This window comes from Haliaeetus leucocephalus, unplaced genomic scaffold, assembly GCF_000737465.1.
Source record: "Haliaeetus leucocephalus isolate CR32 unplaced genomic scaffold, Haliaeetus_leucocephalus-4.0 Scaffold92, whole genome shotgun sequence".
NCBI lineage: Eukaryota > Metazoa > Chordata > Aves > Accipitriformes > Accipitridae > Haliaeetus > Haliaeetus leucocephalus.
The window spans coordinates 11,321,659-11,348,043 of record NW_010972528.1 but is presented as its reverse complement, the minus strand read 5'-3'; the positions used below and the strand labels follow the sequence as shown (position 1 = coordinate 11,348,043).

At 36.2% G+C, this 26,385-nt stretch overlaps 1 protein-coding gene across 3 annotated transcripts; it reads right to left on the bottom strand.

Moving 5' to 3' along the window:
* Positions 1 to 6,853: 6,853 nt before the first annotated feature.
* On the bottom strand, positions 6,854 to 26,379 carry ZNF507 (zinc finger protein 507). 3 transcript variants are annotated; one of them, XM_010585087.1, is made up of 7 exons: positions 25,722 to 26,379; positions 21,195 to 23,326; positions 19,930 to 20,035; positions 14,258 to 14,372; positions 11,776 to 11,880; positions 8,462 to 8,596; positions 6,854 to 8,327 (listed from the first exon to the last, which is right to left on the bottom strand). In XM_010585087.1, exons 1-7 carry the CDS (start codon positions 25,786 to 25,788, stop codon positions 7,964 to 7,966), a joined length of 3,024 nt encoding a protein of 1,007 aa, XP_010583389.1. In that variant the 5' UTR covers positions 25,789 to 26,379; the 3' UTR covers positions 6,854 to 7,963. The 3 variants fall into 3 exon arrangements, with proteins under 3 accessions (XP_010583389.1, XP_010583390.1, XP_010583391.1); XM_010585088.1 differs by lacking the exon at positions 11,776 to 11,880; XM_010585089.1 differs by lacking the exons at positions 6,854 to 8,327; positions 8,462 to 8,596 and adding an exon at positions 9,100 to 9,156.
* Between the last annotated feature and the right edge of the window lie 6 nt (positions 26,380 to 26,385).

The following is a 26,385-nucleotide window of genomic DNA, read 5'->3' as shown; positions in this document are numbered from 1 at the left end:
CGCCCCGGTCTCAAACTCGGCCCTCCCCGCCCCGAACGGGCTTTAAGGGGTTCACATTTCAAAAGGCGGGCTTGCGGCGGGCCGCGAAAATCCAGCCGGCCAGGCGGGCGGGGGTGATGGTGGGCGGTTGGGGCCCGCAGAGCGGGATGTGCCCCCCCCGGCAGCGGTCTGCCGTCCGCCGGGCGGGAGGTGCGGTCCCGCCGGCCTTACACCGGCGTGGAGGATTCTTTTCTAAAACAGTGACGTAGTGTTTCTTTTCCACACACATGTAGTTCCAGAAATACGTGAAGTGACTTTTTAAATTTAAATTGGAATCCTGTACAGGAGAGGTGTATTTTGTATGCAGTTCCTTGTAAGTTCCATTGTATTTCTTGATCAACCGCAGCATAGACATGCAAGGGGGAAGACCTTTATCGCTGTAGCAGAAAGATAACGGTAACACCAGACTTTATTCTACTTGAGAGGTACAACCTACACTTAGAGTAAATTCTTTATTGTAAATTTTGTTTGCAGTGTCTTTAAAGATAGTTATTGTAGGAAAAAAGTTTCCCTATGAAGCCTTTACCAACGTGCCATCTCCCAGATCCTATCACGGAAAGCGGATTTCCCAATAATACATAATCCATACAAATTCAGTGGAACAGGCAGGGATAGAGTTTGGTTTTTCAATATTCAGTTGATTTTCCGTCCCCATTTTACAGTCCGGCAATAGTTAGTTGCGTTTTTTTCTTTTTCATTCCACAAATGTGGTTCATTGGCAAAGTCAGTATTTTGAGCAAAAAGAGGCATGAAATTCATAGCAAAACATGCTCAGGGATGCCAGGCAAACTGTGTTAACTAGTAATCATCCTGGTAATTCGAGCTTTGAAGCCATTGACATTAGAATTCAGGAAATTTTTCAGTATCTGTCTTCGCACACTTAGTATGTTTCCTAAGTATTTTTTAGAACAAACAATGATTTTTTCTTCCTTCCTCTGATTAAGCTCTCCAAATAGTTAAAAATTTCTCCTATAAGCCAACTTACAACAAACAGACTAGGCATACTCATCTTTTTGAGCAAAAAGGCAGGTGGTACATTTGTGGGAAATGCTTAAACTAAGAATATGGAAACTGGAGAATTATGGGCTTTACAACGGGCATTAGATTTATCTCATTTTTATCACTCATAGCATCACTGCCACATCATACATGTCAGGTGTTTGTTAAAATGAACATACTGTACAGAGATCATACAAGTGATTTTACAGTGTAAATAAAGGAAAAAAATAACTTGAGCATGTGTATGTTTTCGTGTAAAGGAAGTCAGATAATGTACTTAAATTTCTAAGAAAGGCAATGCTGTGGCAGATGTTTCCTACAATGGAAATTCTGTTTATCCACTACCTGTAAAGAGGCCAATGCAAAGTGAAATCTACACAGAACAAAAAGTTGCAGAACATAATCATTTAAGAGCTTTAGAAATCTGGTAGTTACGCATGTTCAATACATTTGGGACCACTATAAGCCTGTTCTCTGTAGAAGCAAAACTTGGGTATCTTGAACTAAATGACAGGCTGTGTAGCATGGTTGCCAACAGGCAGCAGCACTAGGAAGAGGGGGAATTAACAGTTGTCTTGGTTCTGCTGTGTTTTATGATACTGTGCATATGTGTAATACATTTGTATGTGATAAGTTACTAGGGTCAGTTGAAGAGTTTTCCATTTTGCAGAAATGATTGCAGATTACCGGCAGTACAAATTCTACTGACATTCATGAACTACTAATGCAATCTACACGGTGAAATAGTGTTATCTGAACTGAAAACAGCTTGTGTAATAGAAAAGCATTAGATAGCCTTACATAGTGGTTAATGTATCTAAGAGTAACTGTTACTTTTAAGTCACTTTAGAATACCTGATCAGCTATAGCCATCATTTTGAAATATTAATGCCTGTTATTCAAGTTTCAAATAGCATAAGATTAGACAGTAGGGAAAATAAAACCCACATTTTTTCCCAATTCTGTATAATATTTTAACAAGTCATATTTCCTGTTCCAGTGTGTGTTTGGGGACAGCACTAGAAAAAAATGGAGTGGGAGAAAAACCCTCTGTCCTGATCCTCTGTCTGGAAGTACTCAGAAAAGATGAATCTGGTGCTGTTTTGCCTAATATTCTAAGGACACCACCTGAAATACAGTAATAGCTGGAAAGTATTACACTACAGCGTTCTTTACTGCTTCTTTTTGCCAGGGACTAGAGCAATGTAAGTGTAAAAACAAAAAAAAATTCCTATGTCATGAGGGAGATAGATACACCTGAGAGTATTATTCAACATATTCTCACTGAAACAATGTATTAGTTAGGCAACATGTCTGTTGATAATGAGATTTAATGTTTTAAGATGTGATATACAGAAAAACTAAAGAACTTCTAGATTGATACTAATCCCTGAAAATTGTATTATAAAATGTAAATTAAAATACATCAAACTGTAGCAAGCGATCAGTAATACTGTATTATTATAATAATACCGTAACACTGGCTTTATACTTGCCAATGCAGCAAAAGGATATTATTTATCAATATTCTTGTTGCTCACTGTGTTCCAACTAGATTGTATGGTAGCAAAGTCTTAATGGTAGTATCAAGTTACCCATAATCCCAACAAGTGTTAAGTCAAACATTTACAAACCCATAGTGTATAGGAAATGGTTGAATGAAACTTTAAATTCAATTTCTTTATGGTATTTACATTTGTGTTTTCTCTTGGATTCAATACTGTAGAAAGAGCTACTGTGAACCAGAAACACAGGAGGACTCAAGTTCTGCTTAAGTAAACTTTGAGTCTAAAGCTGCCACCTTTTTAGTTGCTGTTCAGCAGCCATGTGATGTGCTGCAAGCATGTCAAATTTCTAGGTTATCTCTTACTTCAACTTTTAAGTTTGTCAGGTGCCTGAAGTTTTGCTTTTGGGCAAAAAGCATCTTAGTTTTACCAATTCTGAGTTTTTTTAGCTAGCTAAGTCATGTCAGTATTAATGGTGTTTCACTTTCTGAGTGGCTCAGTGTGACAGCTCTCTTCCAAATATGCCTAGAAGGGATGACAAAAAAAGAACAGTAGCACGGTGCATTAACTTTTCTGCAATAATTCTGACTGTAAATATTTGCCAAAGATACAGGACAGAGTGATTCAAATCCCACTGATGTGTGGCAGGGCTCCATTCCCAGGAATGTTACAATCATCAAACATTAGGTCAGTGTAGATCTATCCCAACAAGTTGTGTGTCCAGTCCCATTTCTCCAAAAGCTGCAATGTTCACTAGCAAGCACAGAGCCCTTTCTGCTGGCAGCAGCAGCCCCACTCTGGGTTGGCCAGCACTAGTGAGGAGGGAAGGTGTCTGGTAAGACTTGTGCTTCACAACAGATAAGGTATCTTGGGACACCAGTTGGATGACACATGACCAGGTTATTTATGGGGGAAAGTAACTTCTGACGAGGCTTTTCTGCTTTATTAAGCTGAAGTGAGCAAGGTATTTTAGCCCAGTGAATAGGATAATACCTGGATGCCACATACTACTACAGAAACTTTTCCCAGGTTTTGCATTAGAGAAAATGTGAAAAAGCTGCATGACACAGCATTCTGTAGCATTGCATCTAAACCCATTTGTAGTTCCAGCTTTTTTTACTTCAGTATACATGTCCCAGGGCCATAATAAGAACAACAAAATGAAAAAAGATAGCTTGTTTATGTAAATGTAAACCATAGTACCAGCAATGGGTACTCTGGCAGTACTTTCATTTCTCTCCTTGGCCAGCAACAGCAACCGAGTTACAGTTGGTTTTTTTTTTAATGAAAAAGATGGGAAGAAAAGCTCCAGCAAGGCCAAGAAATTTGTTGTATATTTAAAATTAGGTTCCAAGATACGTTTTAGCTTATGTGATGGATAACCAAGAGTCAATCACTTACCTGAAAAAAGCTGCGTAAGGCTTTCAGTCCATTTAAATTAGGGAAAAAATTCCCACTAACTTCATTATGAGTTTTCAAAGTGCAGTTCTGTCCTTCAGCATTGTCCCATCATAACTGCATGCAGGCTTACAAGTATTTTGACGTAATAGTCTCATATTTCATCACTACAGTTACTTTTATAAAACTTGTATTAACAGTATTAAAACTGTAATAACTTGACACAAGAGTGAGAAATGGCAGTAAATTATTTCAAATACTTTTTGATTTAAACAGATTCCCATCTCTCTAAACACTGGTTCAGTGTTTGAATGTTCCATATTCATATTTTATACAGGTCAAATAAAAGTGACTAAAGTGTTTAACAAAAAAAGTTTATTACCAAAATACAATATTAAAGTCAATATGTGACAAACTCCTGTAAAGCAAAATAAATTATTCTAACATTGTACAGTATTTCAGAAGGTAGTTAAAGTAGTACTACAGACTTTGCTTCATAGTTCCAAACAGTCATCTATCAGGAACACAATCCTAGAGAAAACTTAAGGCATGCAGCTTAATGTGCTGGATAATTTTATAAAATGAAGGTCATCCTATTTTAATAAGATACAGTATCAGAATTAACTGCAGTCTTTACATGTCAGTTTTCTAAATTTTTCATACTTTGGCTATAAAAGCAGTGCCATAGTGTTACAATACCTTTCTTAAAAAAATACATGTACCCATGTCCGTGAATATCAAATGCAAATGTAAATTTCTATTAAATATATCTTAACAAATGTTACTTTGAGCACCAACTGTACATTTTTTAAAATGATTAAATAAGTGCTTCTGGAAGAGGAAAATACAATAACTCTGACTGAATCCCACTCTATTTTTCCAGGCCAAGCATAAATCAGAAAGATGAAATATGCACCTATTTATCAGTATAGTCTAGTATGAATGAAGTTTTCTCTTTAGTAGAAGTATAGGCATTTAAAACAAAGCTGCAAGTTACAGTTTGTATCACAGAATAAAATCTAATTTAAACAAACAGCAAGTGAATAGTTGATCATCTGCTCGTGCTGTGACAGAAGATCCAAAAATATTTTAAAAGCTTAAAGAAAGGGGAAGACCGCAGTGTTGGTGACTTTGAAGTGTGCTTAAAAACCCTTACATAACATGCAACCAAGCCAACCATACACTTTCTAAAGCAGATAACCTGAGAAATAATTTGCTTTCAGAAAAACTAAGTCTATAATTACTTCACATGCAGAACTTCTGATTAAGTCTATGGGAATTGTGAGTGGGTAACTAATGGCAAGCAGCATGGAGACAGTGAAAAAAAATAAATCTCTGTGCATATGGGAAAGAATTATTTGTTGGCATTTGTTAGGATTGACAATGGTTTTTAGAGGCAACTAACTCTCTACTATTTTATAGGAACACATGGTCAAAAAGAAAAAAGCAACAAGATGGCAAGGAACAACTGTGAATAGATGCATCCTGCTTAGTAATCCCATTAGAATGAGTCCTGGTGCATTACATTTAATGCTGCAAGTGTGGCTTGCACATACACCAAAATTGTTAGTTTTGATTCAAGGTTACTTGCTTTTTAAGTCTTGGTTCACTGCCATCTCCTTCTTAGCTTATGAATGCAAGTTTTTCACCTTTTTTTCTTTCACTAGCTGAGCAACTTTAAAATAATTATCCCTTTACAGAAAAATAACAACATGACAAAATATTGTTTCTGTGAATACTGACTGGTAGTTCAGCATTACTACAGATCTCGTTGTACCTTTAAGTTTTTCAACAAATGGGATCTCTGAATGAGAAAGTTGAGATATATTCCAGATAATGTACTATTTTCACATGAATTCTACATTGAAGGTAAAATACTGGTGTCAGTAAGACAGCATGAATATCCTATTAGAAGTTTACTATCTCTACTTGAATTTGAGATCATGTAAATAACTTTTTCAAATGTAACACAGGAATATGAAAAATAACTTTTAACTGAAAAAAGTATACTTACTTCACATATGTATTGAAAATACCTCAGATATCTGACACAAAACTGCTTTGACATTATATCCTGACCAATTTGTAAAGTAAAATGTGTACTTTCTGCTATATAATTTATAAACAAAATAATAGATATTTAACCCAAAAGAACAAGTCAAATTGAGGAAATCACTTGAAAAGAAAAATCATCAAATATACTTGGAATCTTAGTGCCCTCACCCTGGCCTTCAGATTTTGTGCTGCTTCATAAAGTTTTAACAAGACTTGTTTTCTTTTTCTGTTTGCTGCTTCCAGTTGGCGATAGCGCAATGGACTGTACACTACCTATGCCACCCTCTTAGATTTACAGTTGTAGCTTATTTCTGCTAGCAGAAATGTATATAGAAAGTAACCATAAAATACTGTTTTTCTAAGAGTAAGTCATTTTTAAGTAATGAGCTACTAAAAATCAGGTAACTGCATCCTCATGTCAGGAACTAGGCATGCTTCTGTGCATCTGCCATTCATTACAAGAAGAAACACATGCCCGAACTAGAAATTTTAAATCTGTCTGCCAAAGGGATACTTTGGAAGTGCTACTACTTCACTTGATAGAAGCATATATTTCAAACAATTTAAGTAGCCAACTTTTTAAATAACCTCAACAAAGTTGCCAGGTAATTAGCCAGTATAATAATATTCCAAACTGATACGTAGATTAACGTCTTCTACTGCAAACTGCTGTAACTGTAAAAAACACTGTAATTCTAGAAGCTAAAGACTTTAAAAGGGAGTGATTTCTATGTGTTTCTTAGAAAACAAAGTAATCCCTAATTCCCTTTATGAATCCATATTATATGCACTAGTAAAATTTATTCTACAAGTCACTGGATACAGTTTTTGTTTAAAATATTGTTTTCCTTTTTTTTTAAAATACAATCTTCTGCAGGAAGATTACTGTATCTTTCAGTGAATTATTCCTACAGTTACAGCTTTGCCAGACAAATGGGAAACTTAGACAGCCAGTGGGATTTCAAAGTACTTCAAAGCATGTAGGCATTTCTCAAAATCCCACTTTGTGCTCACCTACATCTTTAGGAATCTACATAGGTTTAATCTACATCTCTTTGTGGCAATGACTGTTAATATCTTGTTTTCATTAAAAAACATTGCTCATACATACTGCAATCACCACAAATTAAAGTGACATATGGTAAGCTTTTTTTTTTTATTTTTACATAGTTCTGCTGAATGTGTCAAGCAAACCATTAGGAAACAGCAGGTCATTATTAGAAAGGATCTTTTACGCGCTATCAATTCAAAGACAGCAGTTTTTTAGTTAGGATCCAATCAGACAAATAGTTATTAGCAAAATGCTTCTAGGCCCCTAAGCACCTGCTGCTCTAAATCGATAGAAAGAATAGCCGTCTCTGTTGAAGGGCAACTTGGAGTTGTAAGGTATTAAAAATAGATGGGGGAAAAATGAAACGCCTATGCGTGCATGCAAGCACACACATGCCCTCACCCACCTCCCCTCTCCCTACCTTCCGGAATCCAGGCAGTGGGGTTTATGAGATCATATTGTAAAATTTTTTATCTGGTCCGTTGCCAGTTTCAAAAAAGAGGGAAAAAAGTTCTTTGCTAAAATACTTGGAAAACAACAAAGAGGGAGGAAGAAAAAAAGGTTTTCAATTGATACAAAGCTTTAATACCTTTGGGTTTTAAGGTACTGTACTAATGCATTATCACTGACTAGTACCTGACAATAAAAGAAAAAAACCCCAACATCCTACATTCTTGGCACCATATAGAGAAGTAACAGGTTAAAGGGATTGTTCTATTCCCCACTCCTTCTATCTATCTCCTAAATGATTCATCGGTCCCTGGTTAAAATATTGTATTCCTACTGAAACAAGGACTCAGGATGGGAAATCAAGTTTTGCTTGCAATTCGTCTCTTTAGTAAGTTTCTCAGGCAAAAATTAGCAAAGAAAGAAAATACTCACTCTAGGAAATCCTCTCTTTAACTTACTGCTTCACCTAGTTTGTGCTCTGAGTTGTGCTGTGGTCCTTATTTAGAATGATGTTTATGATCTCACCCTCATGTTCTTTCATATGATCGAGCAGATTTTCTTTGTTGGTAGACTCAAAACCACAAATACAGCAGCAGAAGAGAAGAACACAGTATTCTGTGCCAAGATGGGGTAGAGTGGAGTTCTTTTCTAAACTGCATGAGGTATTCATCAAGTTAGGTTTTTCATTTTCATCAGAACCTGCAAGTTCATTCGTAGTCTGGTTAATAGACTCTGTAAAAGACACCAAGTTGTCTGAACTTCCTAGTGTAGGTACTGTACTTTCATCTGTGCCTTCTAATAATGTTTTGTCAGGAAGCTGTCCTTGAAACCTGAAATAATAATAAAAACCAAAACAAATATCAAAATGTACAGTTGTTGCTTTTTGACAGGAACTTTATTTTGTATCAGAGTTGGGTCCTTTGAAAATTCTAGATGATAGGGCTTGAAATTAAATCAGACATACCTGCTGCTTTGTGAAATTGCATCATTAATAGCCTTGTTCACTTGTTCATAGTTATAATTTTGGTCACTTGCATGTTTCCACATATGAGACTTCAGGGATGGAGGATGGCTACACACATATCCACAGAGAGAACATCTAGGGAAAAAAAGTGGAGAGGGAAAGAGAGAAACATTTAGAAGTTAAATTTTATTAGTTTAGTAATGGGTTAGTTCTTCCAAAAGGATAAGTAAACATAGGTACATGTAATTCCTCTTCTCGGTCCCCCTCTTCAGTTTCCTAACTAGGTCAAGTTAGTTTGCAAAGTTTCATCCTGAAATGTCAGACTATTTTTATGGTCTGAGAATTAAGTTTGCTTTTTTCTGACTTCTTAAACAACTAAATTAAAATCCTATCTGTTTGGCCTGTTAAAACTGTTCAAATACTACAAAAATGCAATAGTTCTGATGACTGCAGAAACATGGAGTACATTGGTGTGGTATCTGGCAGGCAGGTAGTGAGCTCTCTTTGCCATTGCTCTGAATCGAGCAGGAGCTGTGTAATTACCACTGATAATTTTAACTAAGCTAATAAAGTCTTTCCTGGTGTAGCATATCTTAGTTTATTTAAGGATCACAGAATTGTTGAAGTTGGAAGGGACCTCCTGAGATCACCTAGTCCAAGCCACCTGCTCAAGGAGGATCAGCTACAGCAGGGTGCTGAGGACAGTGTCCAGTCAGATTTTGACTATATTCACAGATCCAGATTCAGACAGGTGACAATTTTGTCCATAGATTTTTCCATCAGCTTGGGTATCACAAGACTAAATTTTCTAGAACAAAACCTTCAAGAATAAATCCTATTTACATAAAGATGTATTGTGTATTTACAGGCACGAATAACCCAAGACTTACCAAATCCCATAGGACTTTTTTCATACGTAAACATACAATAGAGGATTTTTTTTTACAAGTATTTTCTAAGATGATAAATTAGTCATTTCTGGATGAAGGAGATGAGTGATACCGCATGACATCGTTCCACAGCAGAACAGCATTCATGGTAAAGATGACATAGCTCCTTGTGTTTTGGACAAGGAAGCTATTTTGCTTAGCTACCTGCTACTTTGAAAGTCTTCAGTTTCTCAAATCACATGGAAAAGACCAGGATCAGATTTTTCTAGAAATCAAAGGTGACCTTGTTCTAATAAATCATAGCTAGGAATGCATCTCAGTCTATCTCATTCCTCAATGAGAGTAAGATGTTTTCTGCTCAAGCAATGTGATCCTGATATGTTACACTATGATGAGTCTGTTAAAATGACTACTATACTAGTAAGTTTTTGTAAATTTTTAAGACCTTTTCAGAAATATAACTTGGAAACATGAGAAGGCCTACATAAAACAGTGTTACACGCTACAATTCGGTAAGGTTTTACTTCTCTTAATGACAGTAGGATATAGTTCTTAAATGCCTTGCAAATAATCATATACAGGAAACTATTTCTGCGCTGCAGAAGATGGTGGAAAACTGCAAAAATCACGATCACAAGTTAGGTGAAGGCATAGTACATTGCCTTGCTTATGTAGCAAGGTAATTCTGTCCTGCTGGGTAACGACAGGCATGTCCTTCTAGCTCACTTTTCTCTATTACTTGATTTGGAACGTACTATCCTGTTTTTCTCTTTTCCTTCTAATTTGAAGCCTTATAAAGAAAATGGATGCTTTCAAATATAGGCAAGTTCACTCTCAGGTTGAAAATCTTAGTATTTCTAATAAGGGTGTTACAAAATAATGGCATCATTAAAAATAAGATTAAAAGGCAGACCTTATAGTTAATTTACAGATAAAATTAGGCCAAAATTATTTTTTTGCAAAACACAAAGATCAACAAATAATCTTAATTCCATTCTATATGCACATGTATTCCACCAGTGTTATTGTATGTATGATTTTTCTGTGCCACTAACACAGCTTGGTCAGTGGGTGCATAACACAGCAAATGAAGCAACAGTTCAGTGTTTGTTTTTATCCTCTTTTAAGTACAGTCTCATTTTTTGAAGTACATGAATTTACTCAGGTGATTCACTAATCAGATTTACTTTCCTGAGAACCAGTATCACGACCCAAATGCTGTTGACTGCTTTAGCATACAGTTCAAATCAAAGACACAAGACACTCAACAGCTTTTAGCCTGATGCACTACACTTTACGATCATATAGTTGATGTATAGTTACACTATATGCAAGACATTCCCAGAGAAACAAAATTATTTTAATATTGAGTTTCAATTCTATAGCATGATTTGATCTACTGGTTGACCTGTGTTGAATTATTAAACTTTACTGTTCAAGTGTATCCTAAATTGATCTACTGAGGAAACAATTATCTTGCAGCTTTTGATAAGAATATTTCCTTGGGGATGCAGGGACCAAAGTGTGGAGGTTTTCAGTAATCTTCAGTAATACTAAAAGCACGCAGCAATATTGTATGAAGTATGACAGCAGAGGAAATAGAACTTAGTGCTACTAGGAACATTTTGGGGAAAAAATGCATTGGAAGGACTTTGAAGTTGTAGAAGCAGATTTTGTTGAGAAGAAACCCTTATGTGAATGTGCTTTATTTGGATTCTTCCTATTGCCTTTAAAATCTTCCACTAAGAAATGTTCAGAATGTTCCTGATTTTCTTTCCTTTCCCAGCTTTTATTTTTTGTTGCAAATTAGGAGCAAACAATTGCACATATTTCTGCCAACTTTCTCATATATATATATAAAACCCACATAGATATATGGACAGACGATAAAGGACACGCCTCACTTAAACATAATGACTATTCATACTAATTCTTAACTAGGGCAGTGTGATGCCAATCTGGATTCTAACTAACATGTATATGCAAAGGCTGTGCCTAGACTAGGTTATTAAACAAAGCCAGAGAACATTCCTGGGTACTGGAATTTAACAATCTATAATGTTAAATGTTAGAAGTGCCCCTGGCGTGGTTTTGGCACATGCATTCTCCCAAACAATTCCAGGCATGCTTTGGTAATTAACACGGTCCAGAAACTACTTCCAATAGGCAGTTTATATGCAACCAACCCATTCTGGAAAGCTGAATACTGTACCAGAGGGAGGTCATGGACACGTTTAATTAGCTAGCATAAACTTCACCTGGGAACGCCACATCAAATCTCTTTCTCTCTCTCTCTCAAAAAAAAAGTCACTGGAACAAAGAATGAATCTAGGAGGGACAAGAATAGAACCTGAACTCTGCTTTGTATCTTAAAAAAAAATCACTACTATCACAGCTTTTTGCCAAATTAGAACTGTTACATACTTGTACTGTTCCATTAGCTGCACTGCCTGATGCTCCTGGGGGTGGCGCCTCATATGGCATTTCAAGCTATTCATATTTGTGGTGGCGAAGTCACATACTCGACATCTGAAGAGACAACAACAAGTAAACTAATCTGACAATTAACTGCTAACACTATTCCAGAAATACAAATCTAAGAAAGCAAAGGTATCTTGAAAGACTACAGTTAAATACTAATAATATTTACAGAAGTCCAAGTGATGACATTAACTTTCAATTTTTGGACCGTGAGAATCTTTTGCAGCCCAAAAACGCCTCCCAACTTTGAGCAAGAATCACTAGGCATAGGGACTATGTTCCTTTCTGACATCTGTCTTGTACACCTCGACTGAAGTCTCTAAGCATCACAAAGTATGAGGGAGATGTGGATGCACTTGAATGGATGCAGCCCTGATGCAAGTTGCTTGGCTATGTTATGCAAAGGCAGAATATGACCGTAAGAGTTATAGGGGACACTGTATTTAGAAGTGAGTCTTGTTCCTCAAGAATATGTGTTCTACTTAATGCAACAGCCATGTTTCTCATGTCATTTAAAAGCCAAACTATCTACATAGTAATCAAATGTCTAAATTTCAGAGCATTATACCTGAAATAGAAGTCAGGGACAAGATCAACACATTTAGATCCAAGTGCCCTAAGACAAATGTGTCACATCGTGCTGCCTAAATTTTTATTTTTTATTTTTTTTACTTCTGTCACAATATCTTTGTATAAAAACAATACATAAAATAGTCTGGATCTAGATTTAGATCCATGGATTTAGATCCCAGAGTATTACACAAAATACTACGCTATTTATAAATATCACTATACTATCACACAAGTTTCCTGTATATAACATATTGAAACAGAAGCCATCAAGCTCAGCTAAACTTAGCGTATTTGTTAGGACTTTAGTTGTTTCCTTTTTTGAAATGGTAAAATGTCCAATATTTACTAAGTCTGGTCTGTATTTTTAAACAGTTTGAGACTACAGGATACTTAACTAGAGATTACTCACTTTTTTTGAAAGGACTTAATTGTTCAGTATTAAAATCCAGAAGGTATCAAATCTACAAAAAAGCATCACTGGAGGCTATACAGTTTAATTTCCAGCAATTTTTGTCAAACAAATAGTAAAGTATGTTTACAGCTGTAAAACTGGCAGCAATATAGTAGGTCGCTATCTGATACTATGAAAGGCTTGAGGAATACATGTTTCAGAAGAAGAAATACCATAAATACTGGATCTTTATGGTTTCTAGGCTGTGGTTTAAGTATCCTACCAGATCTGCAGATTTGTCTAACAGGTTTATGAAAAAATAATAAGAGAAGCAAGCCAGACCCGTAGGCTTAAATTTAGTATGCGGCAGTCTGTATCACCAATAGAAAATTTTCAAGGGTTCCTAAATCAAACAGGCTGGCTAACACCAATTCAGAAAACTACCATATACAAAACACTGTACAGTATCTGCTGTTCCAACTCCACTAAGTAACAAATAACAGCAATAGGGAAGATACTGAGGAGAAAAAAAAATAATCTATTTGTATTCCACATTTGCTCTCTGAGCAAACATCTTGCAAATTTTTGCTAGTGTTATGGGATATCATTATAATGCACAAATCAAAATACAACACGTCTTCTGGGTTTGTTTATCCAAGAGAGAAAGTCCCTGGCTGAGCTCAGCATTTCAAGGTGTTGAGTTTCTAGAATTTGTGTTAAAAAGACAGAAGTATATTAGTACAAAAATTCTATTAACTCAGATCTATTTTCTAGCCACTAGAGAGGGACAGAGATCCACACTGAATGAGCATAGATTGAATTTGCAAGAATTTATGCAGCAACCAATAGAAAAATGCATGATTTATTTTTCTGCTACGGACCTCAGCTATAATATTACATGCGATTTTAATATCAAAGTTTCTATATAAATCCATATAACATCCTTGTAGAAAAGTTATAAAATCTGATCCTAAGTGACTGCGTTAATATTGTTTGAAACCTGTGAAAAAGATGAGGGGACTGGTGACAAGACAAAGGGCAGAATTTTGCCACACTGTAGAAGCTAATGTGCAAAGTAGCAATATGACAATGGAGAACACTTTGCAATAAAACAAATCCAAAATGAACTTCAGTGTGTAAGGAGTTTGAGAAATATATTATTACTATTGGCCAAAGTGCAATATTACAATGTAATTATTTCCCTTTCCAGATCTGAATGCTTCAAACTGACAACAAGCTGTAGACTGCTATAGCAAAAGATGCATCCTGGAAAAGTTAGCAAATCTTAATTACATAGTTTGAGTCAACCAGCAAGTGTAGCTCCTTTAAATTTGCAGTAAAATTATGTTATTGAAATTTTTTAACAGTATCTTCAAATTGCATGAGCAATTAAGTAACCTTTTTAGTTAAAACAAGTAAACCAAGCACCTGGCATTAGCCAAAAATAATTGAGACACTTACCTATATGGCTTATCAGAGTTATGAATTCGTCTGTGATTTCGTACACCAACATAAGTTGTGCTTGTGTAGTCACATACATCACATCTATACAGTTTCTGAACTGAAGACTTATTTCCTATATGAAACAAAAGCCATTATTTTAGAGAGTTGCATTCCGCATTGTAACAAGTTCTTAGATGATAATTTCAGGACAATTGAATTATGAAACTTGAATTAACATTTTAAAGTAATACTTCTAAATATCTACAAAGAGCAAACTGGCAATGGACATTGAGACAATAAAGGTATAGTTTATTTACCATGCTGTTCTGCATTTGCCCTACCATTTACTGAAATTTAAAATTTTAGGAAAACGCAATCTTTCTCTCTATGCGGACACTTCCCTTCTTCCTGCAGTTGGGTTAAAATCTGGCGTCACAGCAAAAGGTGATAAAATGTGGGAAATGCTGAACCTAGCAGTTTCACTGCTTTGCAGAATGAATCAAATCAAAGGAAAAGATGGGCATTGAGAAAGGACAAGTTTCCAACTGGCAAACATAGAAAAGAAAAGCAAAAGGCCTCCCAAAGCATCTAAATCTTCTTTATCATCCACATACAACCACACTTTCAGAAGGATCTGAGATGACAAAAAAAATAGATACTGACCAGATATGTTAAGAAATAATTTGGAACGTCTCCAAATTACTAAAAACCAATTGTAACAAAAATCATTTTTTCTTTCCAGAATGAAAGAGACTCTTGAAAAATTAATGGTTGCAGAGACAAAGGCTAATGACTAATTTAACATAGGAAAATGTGTGCCCGCAAGTGCACAGTTTGATTATTTTTGAGATGTAAGTGTGTAGACTTAAACAGCCCTACTCCTGCTCCCTCACTGAATAATGGAACTGATTTGGTTTAAAATATTAACAATTGGGAAGAGGGATGGTATTTTTTATGCAGATCATTTTCCCATTCCAGCCTATCATGCAGCCTTCATGCACTCCCTAAATGAGGGAATAGCAGAAACATGAAGGAATACCAAGGCTGGAGCTGTTTAAATCAGCAGTACTGCCAAAAGAAACATCAAACTAAAAATCAAAGAGTTTTCTTTCTGCATCTAACCTCCTCACCAGCCTAAGTAATTCTACACCTCCCCCCCCCCCCCCCCCAAAGTGCAAGTAAGGTGCTTAAGCTCATTTTATCTTTACCCCAAATTCTTACTAGCTGGCTGAACAGTCAAGCCATTACTCTCAGTTATGTATATGGGCTTTGAAGAAACTCTGATAGAGATCCTTGGAGAATTTCTCCAGTGGTTAAAGATCATTACTAAAGTACATCCCCACACCAAAATAAATATACAATTCAATAAATAACATGTGGGAGACAAAGTAAAGCTCAAATCTTGCAAGAACAGACTTCAGAAACTCTTCATGCTCATATGAAGCACACCTCCAGCACAAACAAATCATTAGTTTGTGTTGTGAAAGGGTTTACTGCTAGAGGGATACACCAGAAGATCCTAGGTGGAACAGAAAAGGGTGTATTAGCTGGATGTTTTTTAGTAGATATTGCCTTAAGAACTCTGATAATATCAGCAGGTGATCTACTTCCCAGACCTCCCAGTTCCTCCCCAAACCAAAAATAACTCCCCTCCCTGTAAAATCTAAGTTCTGATTTCCCAAATGGGATCCATCTATTCTGAATCCTGAAGAAGAATTCTGTTAAAAGCTTGTCAGGGTCAAGAGCACTGAAGGTCCATGTCACACTGAGAGGAAGGTCTGTCTGCTACTGTTTGACTTGCAGTTTGAAAAGACAGACAAGCTTGAAATTTGAAGTAAGTGACTGTCCAAAAAAATGGAAAGTAGACACATCTCTACTTAGGTCCAAATACCATTAACTTCTTTCCAGTTTGGAGTAATAAAAACTGACCCAAATGCCCTCTTTACCACCTCCTGAATTCCATTTTTTTTAGCTAAAGAAGGGAGGAATGAGACAAGCAGATTGAACTCAGGAGGAACTGTAGAGTTTATCTTGAAAACAGAGGTTTCGTCTCCCGAGTCCAAAACACTGAACAGACTTTGTAAAGATAATTTTGTTCTGGAGTTTCCTCTTGATGATGCTGGACTCCAATAACCCAGACTGAATCTTTTCATTATCAAAGCAACAATTAAGAATCTTTACGGTAAAACTCTTAAGTAGACATTGAAGAATAAACCAGTAGAATGAGTCATCCAAAATGGAAGTTCAACTTTTCACTTTGATTTCCCCCCCCCCCACAGGTGGGTACTGAATTATCTCAAAAAAAGTTTTAGATGCATTATTGTGAGAGATAGTCACACAGCTAACTTAAACAGTAAGGGAAAATTACCACTAATTAAACTTTCACTCCAAAATTCAGTACTTTTGGTTCAAGATGCAAAGTAAGGTAGGGCTGATAACCCCCGAGGGTTATTTTGAAGAACATATAGTATGTGATATAAAATAGCAATCTGAATACAAAGACAGTTGGAAATAAAATTCGAATAATTCTGTGTGTACCAAGATAGCAGAAAAAAAATTTGTATTTTTTTTACTTTAAAACATGACACAGTGCTTACTCTTCTAGCATTCTTACAAAAAATAACATGGAAGTAATATATAGCATGCACTCTTTGCAAGTCAACCTTAAAGCAAAACATATCGGAATTTTTCCTACAATATGCTCATATAGTAAAATTATTTTTTTTCTTTAATGTAAATTATCAAAAATTATATACTTGGGGACTTTGGAATTTATATTTCTACAATTACTCTTTTATGAATGCACATTTATGTAGAAGACCTCAAATGAATACAAAGACACTTACAGGGCTGCAGATCTATGGGAGAGCAAGGGTTGTGTGAAGGTTAAGCTATTGCCTGCTCTACTTGAATGGGTTTTCCATCTTAAATTCTGCAGCTTTAGATAAACTGCTTCCAAATGTATTTTTTGTTATGAATTTGGTATTTTATTGGGCAGGCAGCTTAAAACAAACAGTACCTAATGAGATTTTTAAAGCATTATGCAAACATATTATCTATTGCATAGTTATAAGTGGCTAACCACCCAGTAGCACACACTTAGGAGCAATTATTTATACCAATCACTACTTTATATTTATTCCTTCAACAACATGCACATATATTATAATACATCATATAATCTCTCACTGTTGCAAAATAGCAGTCGTGTCCCCCACCCCCTCCGCTGGCTTATTTCTTGTGGGTTTGGGGTCTTTTTTGCTTTCTGGATGGAGGATATCAGGTCTCTTAAAAGTGAGCATGGAAATGACAGATCTTTGTTCTAACAGCAGTAACAGGTGCTCCTGTAATGCTGCTTATTACCCTATTCCTTCATTATTAGACATTTACAATCCAATCATATCCAGTGTCATAATGCTCTCTTTTAATTTATTGTACAACCATGATGAATAAAGAGACTTTTAGGACTAACTATTTCATAAACAAGAAACGAAACTGTTCCAGCTCAGGCATCTTTCACATAAACAGATGCTATGCCATAAACTTCTTTGTTTTGTGTCGCTTTATAGGGATGACATCTGTTTGACAAGAGATTGCTGTACTGCAGTGGTGTTGCAATTTGATTATAAATTGGTTCTGAAATAATTTAAGCATTCCACAGTATGAGTTAATAAAAGTTTAAAAGGAGAACTGTTTTCATTCAAGCCACATTACTAAATTTCATGTGAGGTAAACAATCAATTAAAGTGCATGGCTGTAACACTTTTATAAGATAATAATGAGCAAAAAATATTTAAAAAAAAATCTCTAAAGTAATTAAATAGAAAGCAGGCAGTTTTCACAAACAGGGGCTCTTCTTTCATGGAAGTTAAGTTACAAGATCAGGATATAAACTCTAAAATCACCTTATTAAAACATACTATTTTCAAAAGCAGATAGGCACCTTGCTTTTCAGTCACCTTAACAGGACTTTAGCTCATAAGGTACAGTAGTCCCCAAAATCTGACATGTTTCAGGCATTGCTAGGTAGTTATTCCTATATCATAACATCTTTAAAAATACCAGTTTAAAACAAACAAAACATTTTCAGAAGTAACAGTTCAGGCTGTGCTCATAGATATTTGTACCCAGCTAAACTGACAATGTTTTATTTCCTATCACTTCCATTAAAACATTCATGCTATTTCTTCTGAAGAAAAAACCCCACTACTTAATGGGGAACGTTCCCACTACCAGCAGACCCTCCCTAGCCTTCTTCCCGTCTCCCCCTGACTTCAGATGGCTCTCTCAGGCTTAGGTTTTAGGGATGCAGTAAACACTACAGATCAATTTCCTGAATGTAAATGTTTTCTGCATTGATGAGAGCAAAAAGGAGTTGGGAAGGGTCATTTTACCTGAGGCTGATTAGGCAATTAACTTTTAAGTTTCTACCTTGTATACTGAAAGCCAGAAAAAGAGGCAGTGTGAGCTAAGAGAACAGAAGAGTTAAGGATCTCATTCTATTCTGACATGTACTATGTTGCTTTGGACAAATCATTAATGGTTCAAGCCATCCATCCTCGCTCATGCTGGTTAGTACTTTTTCTCACAAGTAGTTGCATCAATTTCAATGATTACTTCTGCAGTCACTGATCAGCTCTAGAGGCGAGAGTAGAACCCAGAAATTTCAACTGCAATCTAAGTACTATTATAGTGCACATTTTCCTCTCTAAACAAACAAGAGACCATAGTTAGGACAGGTAAGAGCTATGTGCACAAAATGGAAACGCTTCATCCCACAGCTCTTCGGAAGTGATATAATTACTAGTATTTTTCCACAGGGCTCTAAAACTGCAAAATTTAACAAATTACAATTACAGTGTTTCCTTCAGAATAAAAATGCTGTAAATATTTTCAGTAACTTTAACTCACCAGAGAAGAGGATGGATTCAAGTTGCAATAATAAATACTGGGCTTCCAGGGTACTCAAAGGATTTTAAGACTACATTTTCTCTTAAACTTCAAAATTTGGCTATTTTTTTCCCTATTTCACTACGCTAACACATTAATGGTTTGGGGTTTGTTGTTGTTGTTTTTAAAACAAACACTATTAAATTATAAGCAGATACACAGTTAAACAAACATTTAGAAAATGGATACCTACTGTTACCCTGGCAACTATTAGACACAGGTTGCGTTTTTAGAATGCCTTACGTCTGCCTCTCTAGGGCTAAAACAAATGACTCATTTTGGACATTACCATAATTAAACAGAAATTTCTAAACACAGAATGGACGGTATGTATATGTTGACAGCAAACTACATTACCACAGTGAGTTTAAAAAAAGGCTTTCTTTTGTTTACTGTAGGTGATTTGAAAAATACTGTAGCTGCTGAAGGAAGGAAAAAAAGATTTTGTTCTTAAAAATTCAAAGTAATACTGCATACCAGTTGTTTTCCATAAAAAGAAATACAAGGTCCAATTACAGGGGCTAAAAATGTCTTACTACCAATACATGTCAGTAAGATATCTCAGAATGGACTATGGTAAGTTTTGCACAATGAAAAAGAACATCGATTTAAGGTTATGAACAGGCATGAAAACATTTCAGCATGAACGAGATCTTAAAACCAGTTTTATACAAATATAGCAAACAGAAGTAATGTTATGAGTGACTTTTTGTAATTTCAAGTGTAAATATAAACAGTACCTTCTCTTTCATCTACTTCATTGGAAACTATTAGTTTGTTAGATGTAGCTGTTGAAAAGATATCTGGAAGACTGTGTTGTTCTCTTTCATGATTTCGCAGTTGACTCTGAAAAAACAATTTCCTACATTTAAATATACACTACAAACATACACTGGTCACTTCAAATATTGCAATCATTTGTGGCATTGTTACTCAAGTATTAATGACAACTGTTATAAAACATGTGTTAATGCATATACAGATTATCCCTCCGGTAATTTTACTAGAAACAAAACAAAGTAAAGAACATTAATTAATAACATAAAGGATTGATGAGAGTGACTGAGAGGATTATATGATTTGTGTTTATTTAGAAAATAAATTTCCTTCTACTCCCATTCCCATAGACAAGTGGCAAACAGTTCTTCTTCCAAAATTATTATACTCCAAAAGCAGTATTAGATTAGAGGTTAGAGGATGGCTTGTGTGAAAATTCACTCAATTTTCATCTTGCCTAGTAACTTAAGAATATGTTATTCCCGTTTCTACTCGCTTGGGGAGGAGAGGGGAGAGAGAGACTTTTGCTACCGTACCTGTACATTTTTTCAAACTAGGACTAAACAACAGTAAATATGGAAAAATTTGCACTACCACTGCCTACAAGAGTGTACAGCTAGATACTGATGCTATCTATTCTATATTCCTGAGTACTGAACTGAGTACATAGGAACACGCTCACCGGCACTAATGCTTAAAATAGCCGTTATAAAAATGGCAGAAGTACATTATTCTGCTCCAGTGTGTAATCTTTCAGATCTAAGTTCTGTAGAACATCCAGACCAACACAACAACAGAAGAAAAAAGAAAAGAATTTCTGCTTCAAAGTGTCTTATGTTACTCCCAAATGCTATGATTACTTTTGCACAACCTCACAACTAGTGGGCATGTTTCAGCATTCTTTTAAAGTTTCAGCTATTAAGTTCTCTGATGCTTCCATTTCTCCCTGTAGTTGCTACATGTGGGCAGAAAAACATGATTTTAATACATCCATAAGGTGGTTCTCAGGAAAATAACTTATGTGAGGAAGCAAGTTTATTTCAGTAAAGCAGAATAATTATAGCTGAATTGTATTCAGAAAGTGCTGCTGGCAATAATTCCCAATTGTAATGACAATGAAGCCAGGATGTCAGACTGAATTAGGTTAGAAAGAAGGATGAGCAGTTATTAAAAAGGTAGCAAAATAGGTTATTTAGCTATTATAGACAGGCACAGGGAAGAACTTTACCTTATAATGAAAGGATTCTTCACATTGCTTGCACTGATACATTCTTGTTTTGCAGTGGTTGATCATGTGGCTCTCTAAATCCTTACTATTGTCAGCAATGTGTTCACAGATAGGACACTGGTACGGCTGCCTCTGACGATGGACTCTCAAGTGTTGTTTTATGTAGCCCTTATTACCACTGCTATAATGGCAGAGCCGACAGCGGTAGGGTCGATCGACATTAGGTATATATTCTACTAGGTTACTTCCAGGAATATTTGCATCATTTGCATTTTGGCATTGTGCGTTGTCTTGTAATTCTTTCAAAATGTCATCATCAGAAGCGTTCTGATCTGTCCTCTCCTTCAGTTTTTCAATGACAGTGAGTAGTGACATACTGATGCCCATTTTAATTGGTGCTTCTGATAACTCTGGCCTTTCTTTCTGTATCTCAACTATTGCACATTCACTTTGGTTTAAGCCACTGAACTCCTCTGAAGGATTCTTAAGTGAGGATACCACTTTAGAATGAGCCATGGATGGGCCATCAGCTTCTCCCTGTCCTGCACCTGCATCCACGGCACCTTCTCCAGCCAGAGTCCTGAAGCTAGACCTTGTTAGTTCTGCAGCTCTAATAGGCATTGTAACAAGAGCTTCTGCAGCTAATGAGTGTAGTCGTAAAGACTCTGAATTTGTCCTTCTTCGTGCAGGAGGCACATTTTCATCAGTTGTTAGATTTTTGTTAGAGCTCAATTCATTATCTTTCTTCTCAGTATTATTCCATCCTATTATTACTTCTTGAATTTCATCTGAACGATAAACTTCATCATGTTCTTCACAGGTAACATGGGACTCCTCTGAGATTAATTTTTTTTCCGTTTCAATATCAGTGTTCATCAAGAAAGGCTTTTGTAAGACACTTTCTTCAGCACCTGGCAAACGCTCTACTATTACATTAACGTGACCCTTTTTGTTTGGACTACAATTGATGATTTTCTGTGCTGATGAAAGTAGGCTATCAGTTATCATATTATCCTGTTCTGTATCTGATACAGTCTCCTCTAAAACCTCTGTAGTAGGAGAATGCACTACAGACTGATTTAACATCTCTTCCTCTTTTACATTTGTTCCTACTGGCGATTTACATGACAGTTGCTCAGAATTGCAAATCTGAAGTTGAAGAGAAGGTTCACTATGGATATCAAGTTCACTGTTTTCTAAAGAAAGAACAACTGTATCCACGCTGTGAGGTGTGTGAGTTACAACTGTCTCTGACAAGTTGGTCGTTTCATTTTCTTCTTCAAAGATAGGATAGGAGCAATCAACCTCACCTGCATGTTTCCAAGCATGTGTTTTCAACATCCTTTGCTGACCACAGGTATACCGACAAATTAAACACCTGTACATGCCGTACTGCTCGTAAGTATACCATTTCCTCCTACCCATTTCAGGCATACGAGTAGACTGAGTTATATCTTTACATTCCAGATTTCCTGTCTGATCAGTCCCTGATTTGACACTTCCTTCCACTGGCCCTTGCAAAAATGAACTTGCAACATTTACACATTGCTGCACTTTTGTCTGGATACTATTTTTACCATCATTCTCATGGTAATTTTGGAAGTGGGATTCAAGTTCTTCTTGGCTTTTGGAAGCAAAATGACATTCTGAGCACATTAATATCACTTCATTTTTCTGCCCATGTTCTTTTATATGTTCTTGTAGTGTTAAGAGAGAAGGTGATAGAAACTTACATATACTACACTGGTAGCACGTCACCTTTTTTTTGCTTTGTGGAAGACATTCAGTCACAAAATAATCTGCTTGTAACTCTTCAGTCTTTTTAGTAGCAATAACAGATAGCTCAATTGCTTTAGCTGGGATTTCACAAAGATCATCTGTGTCAAAGGACTGTGCAGAAGCATTAGGATGGGGACGTTTTTTACCTATTAAAAGGCATCTTTGTGACTTCTCACTTTCAACTATTTTGCTTAGTTTCTGGATAACATGGATTAGTGGATCGGTTTTACATTTTCTCTGATCTTCACTGTTCTGCAGTGTTGGGCCAATGACTGTTTCAGAAATCAGCACAGCATCCTGTTCCCCAACATTTGGCATCAATACTGCAACACTGCTTCCTTCTTCCATAATACCTAGGAGAAAGGGTTTTATAAAAAATAAAACTTTACACATGCACAATAATAAAAATACAACCCAGTACTACTTAGATTTCTCCCTCCACTAAATATGGAAGCCTAATGCCACTAACTTAATAAAAACTTCCAGAATTGCTATATAAGTAGCCAATGATTTTGAGGACATTTAGTGGGTAGCGTAGAGGCTATTCAATACAGCTGGACAGAATAATTCCAAGAGAGCCTGTCTCCAAGTTGTAAAAGTGCAACATAAATATTTTTCAAGTACAGGCTGATTAGCATTGTTACAGCTATTGTCTTTTTCTTTACAAGGACTACACATTTGAATGCTAGACTTAAATATACCAATCAATAGTAACTGGCATATTTATCTTTAAAAACCATGATATGGTATGAAAATGTATTCCTAACATACATACTCTGATACACTGATGTCTCCTAAAGCAAATGACAATTTGCAACAACATAATTTACAAAAATAAGCAATTTTTTTCCTTGAAATGTTAGGAAAAGAAAGTACTTCTGGTATTTACTTGCATTAGTCATTTCACTATGACTACATTAAAGACCTTTTAAATGTCAAATCATACTTCTTTTTATAAATGTAGTTTTCTTGAAAAGCTACTAATTGTAGCTTTTTCTACAATTCTTTAATTTTAGCGAAAATCAATTGGTACTGAAGTTATAAAGACTAATTTTATCTGTTTTGAGGAAAGCTAAAGGCAATAACTATTTCCACTTACACTTCCTTTAAACATATCTAACCATAAACCACAGGCAGTAATGTGGTACTGTTGGAGGTTAAATTAGAAGCCAATATGTATAAATTTACATGAAAATATACTTTGTGATGTGGGCAAAGCTGTGAGGTGAGGGGTGGAGGAGCCGGACAAAAAAAACTTACAGTGAAATTTACTTCTGAAAAAATGTCTAAAAAGAAACCATTCAAGCTGCACTATATATACGCACATATAATTTATACACAGTAAATATTTTTATATACTATATATAAAATTTAGAACATAAAGAGATGCCAGATTTTTTTCTATCAGTCATCCTTGAAAATGTATCCCAAGTTGTTTCATGTGGATTTTTTTTTTTTTCTTACAAGAAAGATACACAGGCCAAACCAGAACTTCCAGAACTGGTCCTAAAGAGCCATGAAATCCACTCTTCTCTACTTATGGATTTAGTATACAGCAATATGAGAGTGGGTTCTGTGGTGCTCCTTTCCCACTACAGAAAAATTCTGGGCAGAACTAGTCAAGTTACCTTTTTTTGCCATTCAGCTTACAATTCAGGTTATCATTGGAACGATCAATATCAGCAATGTCAGTATCATTCACACCTCATATGCTCATGTAAAATATTTCAAGTTGAAAATGCAGCAGTATTTGTCAACTCTGAATCATTAAGAAAGACAAGACTACTCTTTTCAATGTTACTACTTTTCAGTGTTTTAAGATTATTTACTTGGTGATGGCTAAAACCTACATTAAAATTGAAAAATTAACAAAATATAAATAAAGCCATAAGGCAGTTGGATCCATGATAACTAGAAAACTAAGCTACTTAAGGCCTTATGGCTTTAGCTGGATCTATGTAAGCAGTCTAAAACTGATCAATACTGCACTGCAATAGTAGATCAATTGTAGGAGATAGAAATTAAAAAAGAAATATATTAAAACAAAAAAAAGTATCATTTTATATATGAGTATACCAAAAAGCCTGCATATTTAATTCAAGTTCAGTATTGTTTTATTAACAGGAATCAATGTATGTATCCACAGAATTACTATTAAACTGAAACATCCAAGTATTTAAGTTTTTAAATATAAAACAGCAGATGTCTCAACGTGCATTTTCTGCTTCTATTTCTATTATGTGTTGGGCACAGTATATTGAATGACTAACTCTTGTCTATGTGGCTAGGAAAAATTATACCCCTTTCATGTAATATCTCTGATTATATGTTAACTTAAAAAAAGTTTATTACTTGAAAACCATCCTATTTAGTTATACAAAAATACTTTTCTGTTTGTTTCATACTGGCTATAATATGTTTAAAAGCCATTATGAAAAGTAAACAAACATGCTTTTTCCCCCGGAAAGCAGATTTAACATTACATTAAGTGCTCAAAGAAATAATGTCCACTTGAAATATTTTCAATTTGAGAATGAGCTAAGGAAAACTATAAGCACACAGTGCTACTTTAAATTATACTTGGTACTTTTAAAAACTTTTAAAGTAATGCTAAATAGGCAAGTATTTCCCCTATTTTTTTCATCTGAAAGCAGCACAGAAACTAAGAGGAAAGATCGTAGACGGACCATAAAAGAAACGCGCTGCCACATACTATTGCTACGTCAAAGATGAAAATAGAGAGAGTACCTTCAGATGTATCGATTTGGGATGCTTGTAGCTGACGAAAGTTATCAAATGTGTAACTACGGTACATAGGTGTTATGTCATTCTTTGTTTACAGCAGGTTTAATGCTTGCTGCTGCAGACTTTGGTTTTTAGAGGGCTGGTAAGAACTGTACACAAACACCTGGATTTTAATAACTGCGTGGCTTTCACTAAGAACAAAGGCGATTCAACCTCCCACGACACACACAACTTCAGTCTGGCAACTTCAGAGCCATTGCTCTGCCAGCACGCAGCCTCCACGCGACCCGGACCGTAATTAAAACACGGCCCCGGGGGATGAGGAAGGGCCCGACGGGGAAGACCCCGACCCGAGGAGAAGGGCCCGGCGCCGGAGCTGCCCGTTCCGCCCGCGCCAAACGCCCGCTCGAGCGGCGCGGCAGAGACCGGGTGACGTGCCCCCAGGTCGAGGAAAAGCCAACCGCCGCTTTGCACAACCACCCCGCTCGCAGAGGCCGGTCTGAGCACATCGCGGCTCCCGAGGGCAGGGAAACTTCACCAGCCGGAGCTCCGCGCCGCCAACTGTCACCCCCAGACAGCGAGCCGCTGCCCCGGCACTGCGGCTCGGGGACGCCTGGCCGCGGATCCGGGACCCCCTTGCCCTTCCTTGCCCTTCCCTGCCCTCCGC